This window comes from Thermobia domestica, chromosome 3, assembly GCF_964235325.1.
Source record: "Thermobia domestica chromosome 3, izTheDome1.hap1.1, whole genome shotgun sequence".
Classification (NCBI taxonomy): Eukaryota; Metazoa; Arthropoda; class Insecta; order Zygentoma; family Lepismatidae; genus Thermobia; species Thermobia domestica.
This window is the reverse complement of record NC_137456.1, coordinates 130,205,051-130,226,861: the sequence shown is the minus strand read 5'-3', so window position 1 is coordinate 130,226,861 and position 21,811 is coordinate 130,205,051. Positions and strand designations below refer to the sequence as shown.

The 21,811-nt window shown below is 35.3% G+C and overlaps 1 protein-coding gene across 1 annotated transcript in view; it reads right to left on the bottom strand.

Moving 5' to 3' along the window:
* The window catches only part of LOC145680736 (small ribosomal subunit protein eS10-like), a 30,849-nt gene extending 13,093 nt beyond the window's left edge, over positions 1–17,756 (bottom strand). The window contains exons 1-4 of the mRNA XM_081751694.1: positions 17,599–17,756; positions 12,177–12,321; positions 10,659–10,772; positions 6,999–7,178 (exon numbers count right to left, since the gene is read on the bottom strand). Coding sequence (XP_081607820.1) covers positions 6,999–7,178; positions 10,659–10,772; positions 12,177–12,320 — 438 coding nt within the window. The 5' untranslated portion in view covers position 12,321; positions 17,599–17,756. The remainder of the gene's footprint in view (positions 1–6,998; positions 7,179–10,658; positions 10,773–12,176; positions 12,322–17,598) is intronic.
* Between the last annotated feature and the right edge of the window lie 4,055 nt (positions 17,757–21,811).

The window sequence follows — 21,811 nt, the reverse complement described above, 5'->3', positions numbered from 1 at the left end:
GTGGTGAATGAAATACAAAATAAGTAGTGTATGTTTCCCTAAAATTTGACAGTACGTATAAACATTGGATGATCTGAAAAATTTTGCTACCATTTAGCAGAACTTAGCCTATGTATTTTCAAGTAAAATTTGACAACTATTAATATCTACGTTTTATTGTCTTTTCTAACTTATTTTCAGGAGAAAGAAATTAAATTAAAGAAATATATGTTTATAATTATCAAGAAACAATTATTCGTAACATACATAACAAAATTCGTGAAACAGAAAATATATTCTGTTTCCTTATTGTAAGTAGTTTGCTTTACTTCAGCATGTCACAGATTACTACTTTATTATTTCTCCAACGCAGAGGGATAAAAGGGAATTTTGGAACAGCGTTATCATCTTGTACAGCACAAAATTCTCAGCTTTTACAAAGTACCGTATATCTCGGTTAGTACTTGACTTATCGATCTCAAATAAACGTGAAAATGCTCCTTATGACATACTGATTTGCTCTATGAATTTTAAACCATACTGTGCTAGGGAACTTTTCCAAGTTATTGCACTATTTCCAAATTCAACTTTTCTCTCTTCTCTTGTGGCAACACTGTTTAACTGATGCTTCCTAACTTGAAGTCACTTTAAAGACTTCTTCCCAGTATTTCATTTAATGTGCACAAATAGTTTCTACTTCAATCCTTGTGTGTGTTAAAGGCATTTAAATTTGAAACATGTTTAACGTTATTTCTCAAAAAGTATGCAACACTGATCTGCGAGTGTCATCTCTTTCGTCATTGTTTTCATTGCTGATTCGAATTATGAAATTAAATTTAGGTCATTCCATTTAAAAAAAAAACAACTTTATACTGGGTTGGCAACACTGTTCACCTGGTAATGTTACCCAATATATGGATAGATGTCCCCCCTCCTGTAGTTACTTTGTGCAAAGTTTCGTACCTCTCTCTCTTGGTTTCTCTGTTATAAAGGTGGGACATTATAAATGGTGCACCCGGTATATATATATATATATATATATATATAGATAGATAGATATATCTGTATCTGCTCTATATCAAGGCACTTTTGGCCTAAATGTTAGCCACAAGGCACTTTTGGTCCAAATGTTTCAAAGAAACTTCAAGCAATATGTCCACGAAACATTCGTGTGAAGGCAAGTAAAAGTGGCAAAATGGCGAAAGAGCATATGATTTTTTTTTTTTAACCACCGTCCTTGGTGAACATGTACGTGACGATGCGAAGAGCCTATTGTGCGATTTCTTGCTAAGGCTAGAGAGAGAGATCATACTCCGTTAGATGAAAGTTTTCCGAACAAGGATATTACGCTCAAGATATTGCTGAAGATGATAAAATATTGCCAACCTCTTGATGTGTACATCTTTAAGTAATATAAGCTCTACATGAGAAGGATCGCCGATTTTGTACGACCACAATGTGAGAAACTAGAAATAAAGTTATACGATTGTCATTTCACCAGACTTTATGCTACACAATCAACTTTTTATTTCCCCCCACGAAGTACAAGCTTATGTTATAATATGCGTGGCAGGTTATGATTGTGAAATACCAATATCATTGAAAATGTAATTAATGTGGATTTGATATTTGACTGGTTGAATGCAGAAGTGCTGTTGAATGTGAAAAAGTGGCTTTAATCAGATGTGCACTTTGTTCTGTTCCATTTCATTGAAATTCCACCCCTGCACTTTGAGAACTGAATAGCGGTGCAACACTATTAGGTCAATGGAAAACGTTTGTTGTTCAAATAGCCTAATTATTTTAAGCAGAGGGGAAATATAGCAATCGGTTACTACATTGCAATATGTATATATTTGGTCCTATCATACCCATATTTCGGTTCTTCGCGTTACCAAAGTTCCTCTCTCACACTTTGCATAGCTGATCATTTAATTTTTTTTAGTGGTAAGACGCGTAGTTTTGCATGTGAATGGCTCAACACCAGTTTTTTGGGGGATGAACGATTTATACTCATTAAATTTTCGTGCGGTTCTGAGCGTTCGAGGACACGAACATCCCTTGTTAGAAAGTATCACTTAGTTTAATAGTTTGTGTTATCGATATGTTCCGTTTTCTGAAACAATATGCCTACAATTCAACTATAATTTCACTGGCTTAGATAGCAAACTAAGCAAGTACGAAGACAATCGCAAAACCACTGATTAGTTTATTTAGTAGTAGTTTCTGTTCCCTAGAAAATTGAACAATTTTAATTATTTTTTATTTTCGAATTATTTAAAAAAAAATATATATATATATATATCGGTATGGGGCTTACATGCACCTAAAGCTCGAATATACAAGTTAGCAGTTGCTATACAGAGTGATAATGGAACACTTTTATACAAATAAGATCGGAGCAATTGCTTGTTATGTCGGACGTAGGTGTCGCCTGATTTTGGTGTATTAAGCGTTATCGTATACACTTAATACGTTTAGTACGTTGACAGATATTCACTCGATATGGACACTTCCTCGTGACTGTATTGTTAACATGTGACCTAGGTTCAGATTCCTGGTAACAGCTTATGTGGTTCGTATCCTATATTAACCTATAGGCTTCCGTCGGTTTTGAGGATATTAAATTCCAAAGCAAACCAAATCACGCGACCTCAACACGTGAATATCCTATGTAAACGAAATATGCCACTAAAATATATTTTACACTAGTGGCATATACAGAATTTCATCCCACATGTGTTCGAACATCCAACTTCACATCTATATTTTAAATAAAGCACCCCCAGGTCACCGTTCTACGTAATAGATAATAAAGCTTGATTTCAAGAGGAGTATACTAGGAGTTGAAAAAAATATTTTTTAATGTCTCACTACGTGCAACCACGGCACACATGCTAGCTACTTGACCAGCAAGGATGGCTTATGAAGTTTTCATAGATTACAATGTTAACTTTAGATCTTCGCAATTCCTATGCCTCTTGGTGTCTACTGTTCCAATTTCGTATGTTTAATAATCTCACAAGGCAAGAAACCACAAGTTGTTGCTCAAATCTGATTGCCACATTGCACATCTGATAAAGCATCATGAAAATGAGCAAAACGCAAGGTGCCAATGAACCAGATGAATAGGACCTACGGGGCTTCAACATTTGAATATCGAAAAAAATATATATCGTAGAATGATATATCTTGAAAACTTAAAGCAAAGGTGCACAATATGAAAACAAAAATGTCGTATCGAAAAATGTCGTTTAAATATGTGCACATTTGAAAAAGTGTTGCCAACTCAGTATAAAAGTATTTTGTTTGAAATGGCACCATATACAAATGTGCACATATTTAAAATGCTCTATTATCACTAAATAGACAGTGACAGACGGACATAGCAGTTCTATACATTACCTGACCAGGATAGCAGTGCGGTTTTGGGAGGATGGCGCTGCTGTTATGTTTACAGCAGTTTCTTGGCAAGCGCAGTGGGTCAGGGGAGCGGAGAGTTTCACTCTGCAGTGTATCCAACGGTTTCTAAAAGTTGCAGTCTGGATGTTATGCAGAGCCTAATCTCTTTCCACTTAATAAAGAACGCCGTAAGTTATGTGGTTGTAGTGAACCATTTCTGCAGTAATGCAGATGTGTTGTGAACAGTGATATATGAATGGAAATTACCAATTTAAGAACAACATAGCACAACTGACAATTCAGTGAGCTTCTACCGTGTATTAAGCAGACTGTATAAAAATTGATTACATTTTATTCGATGTCATTATAAAACAGGAGCAGCCTGTAAAACGCTTCTCGCTAGTTTGTTCGCAAGTTAATATGGAGGGTATATTTTTTGTTGTCCTTGTTTTTTGCTTCTTACTTAAGATGATGTGAAATAACTTCAATAACTTTTGAAACTGTTTGTCTTAACTTGAGCCAGGGGCGGATCCAGGATGAATGTTTGGGGGGAAGCTGTCGTTCGAAGTCAAATCAACGTAAGAGTATTGCGAAAAAAAAAAAAAAAAAAGTAAAACAACTTTAGATAAGGAGAAGTAGCTATTGTCTGCAATTTCTAGAACAAAAATGGCCACCTGCGATTTCGAAGGTGGACATTTTTTTGAGCAAGAACGCCAATGTAGGTAATTTCTTGCTTTATTTGACTTCTGCAACGTAAAACAAACAAAAAAAAAAAGTACGGCCCGCCTATTTTAAGTTTTATTTTACATTTATTATACAAAGGTGAAAATTCTTAAGTTTTATTTTTAAAATAAAAAATATCCTTTTCTAGAGGGGGGGCAATCGTCCTGATCGCCCCACCCCTTGGATCTGCCCCTGACTTAAGCATATGCGTGAACTGGTTTATTATGAACAGGACAAAATGAACTGTGATAGATTAATTACAAGCAATCCCAGTTAGAAACACTGCTGCTTGCATTTTAGTTCCAAAACCGGCCGCCCGCACTCGTTCGCTGGTCAGGTAATACTCATCAAAGTCTGAAGTCTAAAACAAAACTTAGCGACGTAATAATCTTGTGTGGATTAACCTAAATGGGTAAGATTTACTGTTGTTTTTGCGACGATCAACCTTGAGGTTTCTTAAGCCTCAGAGTGAAGGGACTGTACAATCTACTTGGTGTTACCTCTTGGGCTTGAATTCCCATGAATGCGAACGCTTTAGCCATAATGCTCGGCGGAGCCTTTTTGACGTTGAGGATCAAGTCTATGTGCTTGTGCTCGTAGTAAAGTAGGGTTTTCCTGATGACATTAAATATGTTAAATACTAGTTTCTCATATATATATATATATATATATATATATATATTACATTAGATTTAACTTCCCCACTCGTACGTAAAGAATTACTACAAAATACATCAAGGTCTATCGAGCGCTAAACGTCTCGCAAAGAAGACCTTTCTTACTACTTCTTCCTCTCTAATCTGTAAAATTTAATGGGAACGCTTACAGTGTGACCTAGTTTCCATTATTTTCAAGCAATTCATTTTTTTCCCGCTTAGGAATTCCTTTCTTTCATGGCCCATAGATACCGAAAAAGTGTTTTTCGACATCTGTCCATTGTGATGCACACTGACCTAGAGTCCAATACAGTTTCACGTCTCAATTTTAAATTTACGGTCTTGATTTAATCATCCTGAGGGTTTTGTTTTTTTTTTAAATTTTCTTCCTATCGTTAATAAGGGTAATTTACTGAAGGGTAAAAATCAAAAATCACTATTTTCTCAAAAACGGCTTCAACGATTTTATTTCATAAATCAATTACCTAAAAAACAACCCCATACTGTGGTATAAGTCATTTCTCTAGGAAAATCGAGATGAGGTAGTTTATTATTTGGAGTGAGGGACGATTTTCTCAAATGATTCAGGCGACTTCGTTAATATTTCATTAACCTGACAATGGCATAACTCATTTGTCCTGAAAAAAAACATACGATAGATTTTTTTTTTTTTTTTTTCGAGATAGTGTTTTCGGACGATTTCTCAAAAACGACTCAGACAATTTTCTTCATATGTCATTAATAACATGACAACATGGCATAACTTATACGTCCTGAAAAAATATTAGAGGTATTTTATTCTTGAAAATGATTATTTCCCGGACGATTTTCTCAAACCTTACTCATGCTATTTTCTTATTTTATAGATAAATATTTCATTAATAACCTAACAATTTATTTGTCCTGAAAACCTCTACGAGTAGTAGTTTTGTTTTTGGAGGCGTTTCTTGGGACAATTTTCTTAACAACTACCCTAGCAATTTTGTTCATATTTCATTATTAATCTGACAATATAGCATAACTCATTTGTGCTGAAATATCTACAAAAGGTAGTCTATTCTCGGGGGCGAGTTTTACGTACGATTTCTCAATAACCAGTCAAGCCATTTTATTCATATTTCATTAATAACTCTACAATATTGTGTATATGACGTCATCAGAATCAATTTGAACACACTAACGCGACAAAGTAACTGTTGTCAAAAACAGCACGAAGTTTTTTGGTTTCCTGATTTTTATAACCAATATTTCATCAATAGCCCTAACATATGGCATAAGTTATATTGTATAGAAAAAATTACAGGGGATAGTTCACTTTTGAGGATGAATTTTCTTTCAGTGAAATTTCTCGAAAACTCTTTGGAATTTTGTTCGTAATTCACAAGAAAATAGTTCATTAATAACTGCAGAACAAGATGATATATTTTAAGGAATTGGAGAGAAAGTTTCGTGCGGTGGTCCGTACCTTTTACTCGAAATGGCACTACACCAGGTTGTTACGTATTCGAAATTTAGATGTTAAACAAAAGCTTATAATAAGATATTTATTATTCAGTGGCACAAACTAACAATATTACAGTACCACAAACATTCCTGAAAAGATAAAGAACAAAAAGGGTCCCTTTTCCTGTTGTAATAATAAAAAAAAAGTTTCGTGAAATATTTAGGACACTTCTCTTACAGGACAGCTCCCTTGCAGCTGAGTGCTTAGCATACACGTCTTTCGCGTGGTAAACCCGGTTTCGTTTTCCGGTGGGAGCTCATGTAGTTCGGATCTTACATTAACCTGCAGTAGGCCTAGGCCCAAGTCTCATATAGCCTCGCTGCTGAAAGGACGCTAAACTTAAAAATCAAATCAAATCAATCTTTTACAGAAACGGTACATTATATCAATGGAATTAAAGTGATAGTTTATACTTACATAGCATATGCACATGATCATGGTCATAGAGATGACCGACACAGTGTAAAAATGAAATCTTACATAGAAACGTTTGTTGAGCAAAATATTGGTATTGTGTGTTAGCATATCCTGTTTACAGTCAAAAAATGAAAGTGAATTGAGGCCTAAGCTATTCAATTCTATGTTCAGCATTGCTGCTTAGGTATAACACGTGAGTTTCATGGAATTGCACTAAGCACGAACACTTTCTTCCTTCGATCGACAATCCTTCATGTTTATTCATTCTTTCCGATACTACTATATTACCTTACATGATCTAAAATAAGGATACTTACGAATTCGAGGTCGCCAGTTCCTGCACCAACGTCTGCTTTCTTATCTGGACCACCAACGCCAGGCGCTCTTCTGTATGCAGCTCTGTCTTCTGCGGGCTTAGCTCCTTCAGCGCGAGGAGCGGATGGGCGCGGCCTTGCAGTTTCTGGTCTCGTCTGTCTCTTTAATGTTGCCGGCACGATCTGCAAAGAAATAAAAGCACTTCATATCAACAAGCTATTTTGTTCACATTTGCAAATAATAAACGCCCAACTGAACATACGTATATACACTAACGCTTAAAAACTAGTTTAAAGTTTAATAAATTCCGTTTGGTAAATCAATTTTAGAAACAGTGACAACTGAAATAAACAAGTATTTATAAAGTAGTGTGTATCCTAGTTCGTCAAAATTTTGTTAGCAGCACAAAATCACTTCGAATCCAATTAAAGGTATTATATTTTTTTGTTACACGATGAGAAGCACTTCTTAATACTGACTAAAGTAAACCTCTTAAGAACCACGTTTCAATGTATTTCAAAAATACAAAATTAAGCACTCTTAAGTTAAAGAAAATTAAGCACACTCAATTCAGTTCTATTTTTAGTACTGCTGTTCATCTTTGTCGAGTAAATTGGTTGGAATCTTTAAAGCAAACGTTTTGCAGATCATCCGACAATACCAAATTCTCACATAGACATGCTACTAATTTTAAAACTAAGCAAAATCTCTTTAATTTCTGCAATGATAAACTCCAGTCAGCCAAAAGTAAAAATTAAAAATATATCTTCATAATCAAGATTTTACTGGACTTATCCTGAAAGAATTTTAGAAAAAGGCACCTAAGGGTTTTACTTTATTGAACAATCATGACAGTAATCAGAAATATCAGCAGATCAAACGCTTGCGCTAATGGTTAATGCAAATCTGCAAACATCACCAAATCAAATGATTATAACCTGTAAACTGTATCTATCCATGAAGTGAAAGAAGCTAAACAGTAGCCTTACGGAATAACAATCCAAGAATTTCGGCAGTACAGGACCTTGTTAATCAAACGATTATCCCAAATCAACACTTATGCGAAATTTACAAACGAAAAATTACGTTCAAAATATAGAAAGAAGATGAACTGGATTCCGACCATATATTTCATGAAGGGAGGGTACTAATGTATTACTGGTAATTTCGTAAACATGCAGGATAGATCGAATGATGTGTAATTATTGTTCATCTTAAATTTTCATATTTAGAACTTTGCCCCTAGCAGACTAAGCCCTATCCAATATCATCATTTGCTACTCCTCCTCTAGAAAGAACACAGCCACTTTTAAGCAGTGATGGTATTTTTCCCTGACTCCCAAGCTACGAAATTCGCACCAGGGCATTTTTTCGATCGAGCTGAACGTAAATTTTTGCAGTGCTCTCCCCTCTCCCTGTTATTCAAAGTACCCAGGGAAAAATCATCATTGATTTTAAATACGTTACCCCATTACAATTTTAATAGCGATAATCATAATATAGAATTCACTGAAAAATAATATTACTATTTCGTAATTCCATATCAAGGGACCTATTCCATACTTGGTTTCAGCTCGACCATTTCCAAAGCTAATGAAATTTGGTGGGAAGGTTCTAAACGTCAGTGATGGTTGTGTACCAAATTTAAGTTGAATATCTGTTTTGGATGCATATATAAACTTTTTCATAGACATTCATTTTCGCTATGCCGCGTGCAGATGTTAAGTTTGCTAGTGTTTTTGAAAGTTGTAGTAAATATGAAAATTTGGTCTTTTGCACACTTGGACAACTTTTGACATTGATTCAGAATATATTACTAATAAATCGTTTAAGAATACTTTAGTATAAGTACAACTCTTGAAAGTTTATTTTAAAAAAAAAAAATTCAGGGAGCCCACACGAAACAGACCATAGCTATGTTTTCAATGCATCAATTCAATGAAAACTTGGAAGTATGACTTCCACCCATGATGATGCGTGGGTTAAATTCAGTTGCCAGTATCTAATTAGATCCAAAGATAAGCACTCTGATGATTGTATTGCATGAAAAAATGAAATTGAGTTTTACATCCCACCGTTATGCCTTTTAGGCCAAAGGAGCCGGATTAAGGGTCTTCACTACAGCGAAATTAAACTACCGCTAATTTTTGTAAAAATATTCGAAAAGCAGAAACGTAGTGAACTAGACAATACGATTTTGCATATGATACCTTTACCACAATTCACCTATCCGCTTTCGGTATCTCGCTATTTACAGAACCCGCAAAAAATGCAAAATCTTTCTAAAGTTGCAAATCGAAAGCAGATAGATGAGTTGTGATAACGCTATCCATACAAAATCCTATTATCTATTTCACTACGTTTCTGTTTTTCGAGTATTTTTATTTGTTTTGAAGACATTAGAGAAACACACTAAAAGTAGCGGTAGTTTAATTTCGCTGTAGTGAAGACTCTTAACGAAAGTGAATGATGAAAATCTGGCGGAATGAACTTTAACTTTTGTTTGCAATAGAGGAATAAGAAAGATTACAGCTGTTCATCGCACACTTAATCCACATCAAAAAGATATATTTTACTGCTTTTATTCTTTGGAGAACAGTATTGAAATCGGAAGTGCTAATTGATGTCTATCACTTCAAGTTGCAATATATATATAAACTGCATGTCGCAATCTATTTCCGTTTTATCCATTACGCGATTAGTGTTGTAATGATAATTTTCACCACTTCTAATTTAAACACATATGTGTGGCGTGTCGCAGATGGTGATGGTGATGGTATGTTCTCTTGAAACGCTTAGTCGATTGCAAAGAACTGCTTGTCACTATTACCTCTTTTGTTCTATGGCGATCAACCGGTTGAAAGGGCAAAAATGATTTCTACTATTACATGTTTGAATAGAGGGTTAACACGACGAAGACGGAACAAGTAAAGTTTAATTACGCCCTGTTCCTGAAGCTTATTGATGATGTATTCTCTTAATACACTGATTTGATAGCAAACAACAGTTTGTCGCTATCTGTTACAGTTTTCGTTCTATGGCGATAATGTTGAAACAGGAAATAGCCGATTTCTTCCGTTTTCGATTTGAACAGAGTTGTGGAGGAGATAGACTTATCCCTGAGTCGCTAAACATATTGAAGAAAAAATTCCATATTTTTTAACCGTATGGAAATCAGTTCTGAAATCGGAAGTGTTACTGAATATAAACCACTTCTGGTTTCCAGTGCTGTGCGTGGTGATGTTTTCTTGAGACACTGAATAGATTGCAAAAAAATAACTTATTGTTATGTTACCGGTTTTGGTCTACGGCGATAAATTTTGAAACCAAACATGGCGTATTTCTACCATTTTTGGTCTGAGTAAAGGCTTAAAGGAGGAGATGGAACGTATTCTTGGGACGCTGAATCAATTGATAAAAATAACTTCTCGATCTCTCTTACAGTTTTTGCGTTCATAACTAACGACAGACGGTGAATTATTCTGCAAGACTCGGTGTTTATGGATGGATTTAGTTTGGAAGTCTACAAATGAAAGAAAGAAAAAAATGGAAGAAAAACCTAAAGTGCTTCTGAAACAGTTATTTCAGCCTGTGTGTTTTCATTTCGATATTACGTTTAGGCTGGCCTAGCATACTACACTGAAAAACATTAAAATACATACCTCTGGTGGAAGATGCAAGTAGTCCCGCAAATACCTTATTCCATCGTTCGTAAGGTACCAATAGAAGTGCCTCCATGCAAATTGCTCTGAGACGTATCCACGGGATTTGAGTGACTGAAACAAGATAAATATGCTAAAAACCAAACAAAAAATATATTTTACGTGTCACAAAATATGCCTAAATCAATCAATTTATTAGTAGCTGCTTTTAACGAAATGCTTTGGCAACTGAATTTCTGAACATGTTTTACATTAGATTTATGCTACTGAGATGCCACAGAAAATTGGGTAGACCACTATACATACAAATGAAACTGTTTTGAGAAATCGTGTATGAACTTTTATCAATACCGTATTTCTAAATTACACTACCTTTGTGTCAAATGTCGAACTATCAGTTAAGTGTATATAACTCGAATTTTCAATATCTCAAAATAATACCCCATTCCCATCGTAAGAGTAAACTTTAGTATTAAAATTTTTCTTTAATTCGAATAAAATTCTCCAGCCCTTTCAGTATTGGAGCACGAGTGTAACACGTTAATTCTACCGATGTCATGTCCCGATTCTTGCAAGCGCCTCAATTCCTCTCCGCCAGCGTCCTTAGTATGTTCCTTCATCCTCGTCAAGAAGGATGATTTTATCATTCGCAGTGAGAATGTATAAACGAATAATGAAAAGAAATATCTTGACGAGGGTGAAGAAACCCATCAGGGACGCTAGAGAAGAAGAATCCATCATGTCAGGCATTTCGAGGCACTTGCAAGGGTCGGACATGACATCGACAGAATTGACGTGCTACACTCTCCAACAACATTAGTTGGGGCGTTCGTGTTTATGACCCCAGTGCAGGCTGGAATATTGAAGATTATAAAGTTTTACTAAAATGCAACAGCACCGGATGCGAAGTGTGCTCTCTTCTATTTGAATTGCATTCTACGGCAGCTACCAGTTATTTATGATCTGTTCTAATGAAAAATTATTTAAGCTTTTTATTTCCTGTAGCTCAAAACATTTTGAATTTCCGAATTCACTTTGGAGTTAGACTGTATATGATACCCATATGAATTACGGCAAATGATTCTCAAATGTCACCTGGTTTTAAAGTTAAGTAGGTACTTATAATTCTGAAATGTGAATACTAATTTGTGCATAATGCGAGATAGGCCTATACATATAAAAGCTATGTAACAAACTTAGGCGGTTGTAACAATGTTCTAATTTCAACACACTAAATAAACAAGTTATCATAAATGAAGAGAAACTGATTTTATAACATTACTAGTCCAGAAGGGTGTTAAATGATACATAAAGCACAATATACGTTGTTCATATTACTACAGAAATTTGTTTCAGCCTTAAATACTTACGTTCCTCTTTGTAGTTCAAATATTGATCAAGGTGTAATGAGCTACAAATTATTAATACCCACTTGTAACTGATGAAAAAATGATAAAAATGAGGACAGTGGAAAACTGATATGAGTTTATATCAAGAAGTAATCTAGATATAGCATACCTGCATAGCCTTGATTACATGTAAATTAGGAATACTTTCTAATTCTGGATGCTTCGGAGCATGGAAGTCTTTCTTGGCTACCATTACACCTTCCTTAAAAAGGTATTCATATATTGCGACACGGTTTTTCTTTGGCATCAACATCCTAAAGAAAAATAAATGTACATATTAATTACAACTTAACTTTATTAGATCTAAGTACAGTTTAAATTCCAATGGGACTATTTTGTATATAGTAGAACGTCAGGTAGGTAAATGCAAAGAAAAGTAGAGACCTCATGTGAATGCCTCTGAAAGTTTTAAATCTTACATGTTTTGAATCATAATTTCAGTCACTTTAGGCAGGGTGCAAATTCATAACAGTAAAACGGAGAAAATACAGGTTAAAAAACAAAATCGCCACTGAAAAGTTTCGACAGTTCATATATATGAACATCCATAATTTTTAAATTATGTAAGATTAAGGATAGAGCTAATCACTAGCTTTACATAATACGTATTATTTACATATGAATTCCTGTATTTTATGAACTTCTGACAATACTAACATATCACTTTAATCACCCTCAAATTATTAAAATGGGATTTTTCCCCAGGAACATGTTACAAAGAAAAGGTAACAAAGTGAATGAATGAAAATTAACAAAATAAAGGATGCTTTACAATCTACAAAAAATCCATATACTGTAGATAACTTTTTTTGTGCGAGTGTGTAAAAAAACAGTACCTACAATTAAATATTTTGGAATAAACCACCTTAACTCCTTGCAAAAGAGTATTCAATCTAGTCCAAAAACATGTTCTCTCCAGCCTTAAGTTATAAAAATGACGACTGAACTCCGATCTTTCGTTTGCCAGACAACTGTTCCACCACAGCGACATGGACGTTATATGTCACGCCTAATGTAAAAGAATCTTGTATTTTCGTTCTTTAATTATTATATACTTCAATTGTTAAATTACTTACACAAATTGCAAAGATCTGATCTGTATCTGTAGAAAACGTCAAAATAGATTTAAACTGGTCGTGGTGCTGGAGCTCAATTGACAGAATTGCACAAAATGCGGACGATCTGCATTCGAGTTCCAAAATCTATTATTATTTTATAATTTTATTTAAGAACTGTTCCATTGTGCTACACGTAGGATATAAGAATGGACACTGAATCCAACTGTTGCTTAACAGTCCTCTTAAGGCTCTTCCTAAAGTCACCTCTCTTTTTTGACTTTTAGTAAATAACAGAAATAATGAATACCAAAAAAGCAAAAGTAAAGATCAGTTCAACGTATTTTTATCAGGAGTATCACGTCATGTAGTATCTGCAAACCGATATTATATGAAGTAATGATTGTTTAAGACCCTCCGTATAGTGTATAAATTTAGAGGTCCAACAATTATATAGTCAAACAGGGCACCCAAATTTCGCATTAATCAAGATTTGGAAACAATTGTTACTTTATTTAATGGTATTTTGTAGATATTATCTGACTCGTTTCTTACACATTTGGTATTTCTCGTTGTCTTTAAGTTGCTTAATTTCAAAACAGTAGTGCTGAGCTCAGCCAAGAGCCTTAACACTACTGCATTATTTCGCTTCATTTCCTGACCAGAGTTGGCAGAAACCATGGTTCTTTTTGAAAACAACCGAAACTTTTTTTTTTTTCTTTAAACAGGGTTTTTTGGTTTAATTTGCTCTATGTATTTACATTACATATGGACAGAAATAAGTTTATTTCACCTTGATGATATGCAGCAAAAGGGTTGTGCTGGAAGGGGTCACATAAGTTTAAAGCGGAATCCAAAGCGCTTCTCGACTTACATCCGAGAGAAATTGTCCTCCATTTGAACTTGAAACCGGGACTAATTGGCCACAAAGGCGATGAGTCTGACGACTCACTCACGGACTCCTGATAAAAATACCTTGAACTGATCTTTACATACTTGTCAATATATTATCAAGAGCCATTTCAGGACAAAACCATTATACAGAATTCGGAAAACTCCCGCCTTAGCCATCGTAAAATCCTGTTATTACTTTAAATGCAAGCATGTAAAATGTTAAGGTCAACGTACCATAATCAGTACGCTAAAACTGAGGTATTGAATTACCAATTTAGTACGTAGGTATCACTCAATAAAATTAAAACAAAGTCCAATCCAAATTAATGTTGAAAGCTACATAGACAGTCGATAAAGTTTGCCAATTTCTATCAATATATTTCAGGAACCTTGGCTTCTTTAGAAATTGCAAAATTTATCAACTGCCTACGTAGCTTCCAACATCAGCTTGGATTTGACTTGGTTTTAATTTTATTGAATGATATATACATACCAAATTTGTAATTTAATACCGCAGTTTTAGCGTAGTGATTATGATACGTTGAACTTAAAATTTCACATACAAATACATTTAAAGTAATAACAGGATTTTCCCAATGGCTAAGGCGGTAGCTTCCCGATTTATATATAATTCTGTATAACGTTTTCACTTGTGTAACTGTTTATCTTTTTGTTCTTCTGAAATAACTCTTGACAATAATATTAACAAGTAGGCCTATGTAAAGATCAGTACAACGTATTTTTATCAGAAGTCCGTCGTGAGTCGGCAATCGCATTTGTGACTAATTAATCCCGGTTTCGTGTCCAAATGGACAATTTCTCTTGGATGTAAGCCGAGAAGCGGTTTGGATTCCGCTTTAAGCTTATGTGACCCCTTCCAGCATAACCTTGTTGTTGCATAATAACACCAAGGAGAAACAAACTAATTTCTGTCCATATTTAATATAAATACATAGAGTAAATTATTTAAACAAAACAAAACAAAAAAAACTGGTTTAAACAAAAAAAAAAACTGGCTTTTTGGTTTTTTCAATAAAAACCATGGTTTTTGCCAACCCTGGTCTCCACTCAAAATACTACCAACAGCATTCATTCAGCCAACACTTGAAAATGCCGCATTACACTTCTTATCATCATGAAAAACAACCAATTAAAATTTTCTTTCCTGTACATTTTATGTACTTTTCACATTTCTGGACCTACTCTTCGTCTACGGCACGTAACCCCCAAAAAGCAAATTTTGCATTGCTTTGTGGTAAGACGCTATGGAATGGTCCAAGTCTCGACACTGAAAACTACACCGAAGAATCCGATCATCATACCTCTCAATCTATTCTGTATGTAGTCCAATGTGTCGCACAATGGAATTATGTCAAAACGATATAAAGGATTCTCATTAAAGTTTTCACTTCTCGCAGTCTCCTAAATTGTATACACTCACCAACAAAAATGGGTCAAAAAGGTAAATTTCTCAAAATTAACATAAGTCAACATAACACACTAAACTATCCTATCCCAACATACCTTCCTCAACTTCCACCACATAAGCATTACCTACTCTAGGCAAGATAAACCAAGCTCGTACTGTACCGAAAACTATGACAACTGGAAAATTCATTCGCAAAGAAAATTTATGTACACACTCAAGTCCAAAATTATTGTCGCAAATCTATAAATATGTTGCTGCAGAAATATAATTTGATAACGAATTCGCCCGGTATTTCTTAATGTTAGTATGTGAATAATCGGCAAAGACATGTATGTGGAAAATTTCATATCAAAATAGCAGTAAATAAGAACAATAAACCGAAAATAAAACCTCCTTGTCCATTTGGCAACATTTTGTTTTACTCATTCTAATTTTCGTATTTATAATTCCTTTCCTATGCAATCTACCACAAATATACATTTCCCGTTTATGCGTCTAGTATCGGTATTAAAAGTACCCTGCAAAATTATCAAATTATATTCTTACAAGAAGACAGTTATAGATATGCGACAATCATTTTGGACATGAGTGTACGTCTACCTCTGCATTATTGTAGTTTAAGTATTAAGCAATAACCAATGTAGTTTACAATAACCAATTAAATAAACAAAATTTCTTCGATTTCATACGTTCTGGGCATCACCCTTGCACATACCCAAATAACTGTATACAAATTGATAATATGCGCGCAAACTGATGTGCTTCCCCTTACGGGTATAAATAAGTGTCTAGACGTATGCCATTTAAACGACACCGCAAAAGGTGGCACGCGAAGGATGGTATTCGCATAAACAGTGACAGTGGAAAAAAAAAAAAATGATACCGCATAAAATCACATTAGTTCGGAGAACGTGTAACGGTTTCACACTAGTAACTATATTTGTATACAAAAAGTTTCCTACATTGAGTTTGCTGGTGGAAATTAGAATATTACATAGTCTTTGATATACACACTAACTATACCAGAGTTAAAATGAGTGACTGCATATCAAAGACGATTAATGCTAATTTCAACCAGCGAAGTATTTCTCCACGATGTAGAAAACTTTGTCCACATATAGTTACTAGAGTGGAATCATATGAAACCGTTACGTAAGTTCTCCAACCTGATTTTATGCGAATCCCTCCTTCGCTTAGGGTCCTCGTGCTGCGGCATTACACGAGCAAAAGATTCTACCAAGTTCCGACACACTTCTTACATTTTCATTTAGGTTAGGTTCGTTACGACATTACTAGAGCAGACGGGCCTTTAAATTTCTTATCTGATAGAACAGTCTGCTCGAGTGAACAGCCCTTGTGATAGTCTGACACTGATAACATTACTATAATTATAAAATTATCATTTCATATCATCTGCGCAAATACTGAGTGGAAATTAATATTCCAGACAATCCTCCTTTAGAATGCACTCCTACATTTCAACAAAAATAAAATTCTTATGCTGGGCTGTTGTAAAACAGCACCGGTACCTGAAGTGTAACTGAATATTCTCATTTTTAAACGAAACTCGTAAGTCTCACAAGCCGAAGTCCGTACTTCATCCACCACTTCAACACAAAAACCCGAAGTGCCACAAGTAACAGTCCGTACGTACTTCATTCACAATGTCAACACAAAATAATTTTCACAAATCACTTTCGCCTATCACAAAATTTTAGTATACATACACAAAATTAATTGCACTTTTACGTAGGAAACTAAGGTCTAGACTAAGTCCCATTACAAAAATAAACATAGTTGTTACTAACGTCAGGACAGAAATATGGAAAATATTGTCATTACAAAAATATTTTAACGTTTTAGTCACATTTATTCGACTTTATGTATTAGACTTACACCAAGTTATGTATTAGAATTCAGAAAATTGAAGCAACACCTGTTACTTTGCAACTTATCTACAGAAACATTTCCAACTACATAGGTTACATTCAAATCATACTGCCCTTCTCAGGATACATACATGCTTCTAATACATTTTACAAGAAATTGCATCTTTTATCCAATAAAAATTTTGAGCTTTTTTAAAATATAATTATGCATTACTGTCTATCATTTCCATCTACTTAAAATATAAAAGATGTTAATTTACTTACTTGATTTTTAGCACTAATTCGTACCTCACTCACGAGTTAGACACGCACAGAACGGAAACGGAAGAAGAATTCCATCACCAATATTGCCAAGTCTCGAAAATGAACGTATGAGTATGAACAAATTAACCAAAGATACTAACGCATCTAAAAGTAAAATCGGTGTCAGAATTAAAGCAGAAATAAATTGTAACCATGTAATTTCTATGATATTTTTAAAAATAAGATAAAATCAGGAAAGAATTAATTCCTGGGGATTCAAAGCATTTTGGAGGAGAATCCCAATAAAATTATATCTAAAATTATACTAAATTTACAGAAAAGAAGAAATTTCGGGAGTAATTCGAACCCCCAGGACTCACCCTGCATACATCCCTGGATATAATGAAATTGTATTTTCGTATTGAAAAATTTCTGGATGTTTTGTTGGCATATACGAATTAGATGGCTGGAAGTTTAGAAAGTAATTAAAAACTACGGTGTAGATTGAGAATAGTGTGTCAAATTAAACATATTTTTTATTTCGCTTTTCTTGCTTTAAATCGTTCCCTAAGACATTCTGAGGTGTTACTATATTGGCATATGTCCAAATAATTACGTACAGATTGATAATATGTATCAAACCCACTTTGCTACATTGTTACTTAAAGCGAGAATACTCTCTAACCGAGTCTGACTAGAAGCGCAGCGCCGGTCTCACAGAGTAATACGTGGGTGCATGCGTAAAGAGCATACGCGTCAACGACAGAGGGACAAGCATAAACAAAGATAATTGAAAAACCACTTGATATCGCATAAAATCACAAAAGTTATAACATCTATAATGGTTTCACACTTGTAATTATATATTTGTAGATATAAAATACAAGATTCCAAATAGTCCAGAAATACTCCGCCGGTAAGTATGATAACTCAGTCGTCTTTATTGCATTCTAATATTTTCACAATTGTGAGATTACATTTGTAAATGTGAAATCCTGGTTCACTACATAGTAAAAAAAAAAAAAAATCCTCCGAGTGGAATTTCATATCCTACACAATCCTCTTTCGTATGCACTCATGGAGTTTAAGTGTAAAATTGCCATTTTTATGACGGACCATTGTTAAACCATTGCTAAATAAAAATTGATAATGATTTTTTAAATAACCAAATGCAAATAGTACGAAGATTTGCACCGAAATATCAATTTCCTTTCTTTCTTATAAGTGAAAGTGTGAGTCGAATTAGGTAAGATCGATTACTCGCATCGAATTTAAAACTCATCCTTCTTCCGCATAGAAAAATAAAATCAGAAGAGAAATCTATTTATATTTTCTACTTATACAGCTATACTATTCATTTTAAATGATATAAGCCCTTTCTGAACTTTTTCTTTATCCACAATACTTTAATTCAGTAAGAAAATCACATGTAAATGGCGTATGAATACTTATCAAACTTAAGCAAGGTTGCCAGTAGTTCCGAACTTCGTGCAATGTAACAATACACTTTTTAGTAGTAGTAGTATTAGTGCCACAGAGTAGGAGGTAGTTACAGATACAGGGCCGTGCCGTGGAAAATCAGCGCCCGGGGCGAGAGTATACGACGGCGCCCCCATACATATATTCCAAGCAATTTTTCCTATCTTTTTTCCTTTTTTCTCCCGAAGTTTTCACCCCCTTACTTCGGCGCCCGGTTCCGTCGCCCCGCTCGCCCTCCCCATGGCACGGCCCTGCTGGGATACTAGCGAGGGCGGTGGACAAGTCTACCAAAAGGGCGCCCATACAAACGTGAATACGTATTATAATATATGGTGTATCAAATTAATGTAGTAAACGTCAGGAGGTGATTCCTGTCCCCGAGATAAAACAAAAAGTATAGACCAACCTGGGTGTAGAAATGCCTCGAATGAACAACAATCAAAAATAATAGTACAACGTTCAAGTTAGAGAACACTTAGAATTCGGAAGAAAGAGAAATACACACGCGTGATTGATCTATTTTATCTCAGACAGAATTATCTCTCGAAAGAATTTAAATGAAACGAAGTCTTTAACGTAAAAATATCTTCTAGGCTAATGGTATAGGATGATAAATGAACGGCTTTCTGTCCAAGTTACGAGTGTGTGAAAATGGAAAAATAACTTTTATCCAGATTAGCTTTATATAGACTGTGCATAAGACGGTCAGGTGATCATGTATAATGAACGAGAGCATAAGGGAATCTTCACATGATAACAGTGATTACCAGAAATTATGTGAATACAATTTTGGGCTAATGTAAGTTGTATTTAAAGATTTCTTCCTTTTAATACGTAATTACGAATAATAATTCCGAGCACAAGCAATGAAACTCGACGAAATACAAGTTGTTGCGCTTGTTGCACAATGATACAAAAAAAAAAAAAAAAGTTTCAAACTACCTATTTATTGTTTCGTACAAAATAGGATAACTGTGAAATACTCAGAGGTACTGTACCTTGTCAGTATTTGTGCAATGCAGTATGTGTACACGAGACAGCTATGAAGAATAACAGTTCACAGTCTGATATTGTCGACCGTTGACCGGATTGCAAAGATGACATCGGCGAAGCGAATTTTTCCACGATCTGAAATTTCGGTGACGACTGTTGCAGCTGAACTCGCAACCAGTTCTTCGGCTGTCGTGGCTGGTGTTGCATACAAAAGGCGTTTCATAACTCCCTAAAAAAATCAAGGAGCGTGAGGTAGGGTGAGCAAGGTAGTCATAACACATGTCCTTCTCTCCCAATCCAACGATCTGGGAATGTTTCATTTAGGTAGGTCTGCATATTGCTGTCAAAATGTGCAGGAGCGATGTCATGCTGGTATCACATCTGCTGTCTTATGTTCAACGGCACTTGTTCTAACAATTTTGGGAGAACATTAGTAAAAATAAATGGCACGTACTACCATACACACGGGCCGGTAATAAATAAGGCCCGACCACAAAATTATCCACCATACCGCACCGCGTGCTCACACTAAATCTCTGTTGCTGATCGTTCACTAGAGTTGCATGTGGACTTTTACGCACTACACATGACTACTGCTAGTTTCAGGACGGTCTCTGATCATTCCCAGTACGCTGTCTTCAAATCCGACTATCCACATGGTGTCATTTCTTCCGATTTCACATAGGGGAAATTGAAGAGACCCTATCTCTCTAGGCGACTACGGAGGCATGGAAAAATACTGTCCCATGGGGAGGTTACTGTCCTTTAGGGACGATGGTCACGATATAAACCCCTCGCCTGTGGGCAATTTCCCCTTGCCTCTCCATAAATTAGGGATGGTACCGAGACCGAGACGGACTTTTATATACCGAGACGAGACCGAGACCGAGACGGACCTCTATAAATCGAGACGAGACCGAGACGAGACCATGTTCAGTCTCGAAAGTCTCGGTCTCGTCTCGAATATTGATAGTTATTTTGCCTTTACTAAAAATTTGTTTAGTTGCTGTATGAGATAATATGGGAACGGTTGACTGATGTATAGTGGCGTATTTAGAGGGTAGGTATCGGGCTCAAGCCCCTCCCGAAATAAATTTGTAATCATTGCTTGTACAACACAAATGTTTGTTACCCGTTCCTTAAGTCTCTCCCGAAACAAAATCCTCTGCTGTTGTATATAGTCTTCTCTCTCTCTCTCTCTATCTATCTATCTATCTATCTATCTATCTATCTATCTATCTATCTATCTATCTATCTATAGGGTGGCCTATTTTAATCTTTCCACGGAAATATCTCGAAAACGGTTGAACATAAATCTGAACAAAAACTAAAATAAGAAATACCATGGGGCAGATCGAATGGCGATGTCATGGTGCCCCCAGGGCTGCTCTTCAAGGGGGTCCGGGGTCCAACTTTAAAATCTTAAATGGAAACATGGGCCGGGTTATACCTCATTCGATAGGTCTTTAAAAACTAAAAAGCGATGTGGCAAAAGATTTTTCATATCTGTCACCGTTTTCAAAATAGCCCGCAAGATATGTTACCTGCATCAGATGAACGTCCAGTAGCACTAATTTGAAAACGGTTGAACATAAATGAACCAAACAAAAATTCAAATATTAAATCCACGGGGCAAATCGAATGATGTTGTCGCAGTGCCTCCCAGGGCCGGCTTTCATGGGGCCCAGGCCCAACTTAGAAATTTTAAACGAAAATACGGGTCAAGTGATACCTAGTTCGATAGATCTTTATACACTAAACA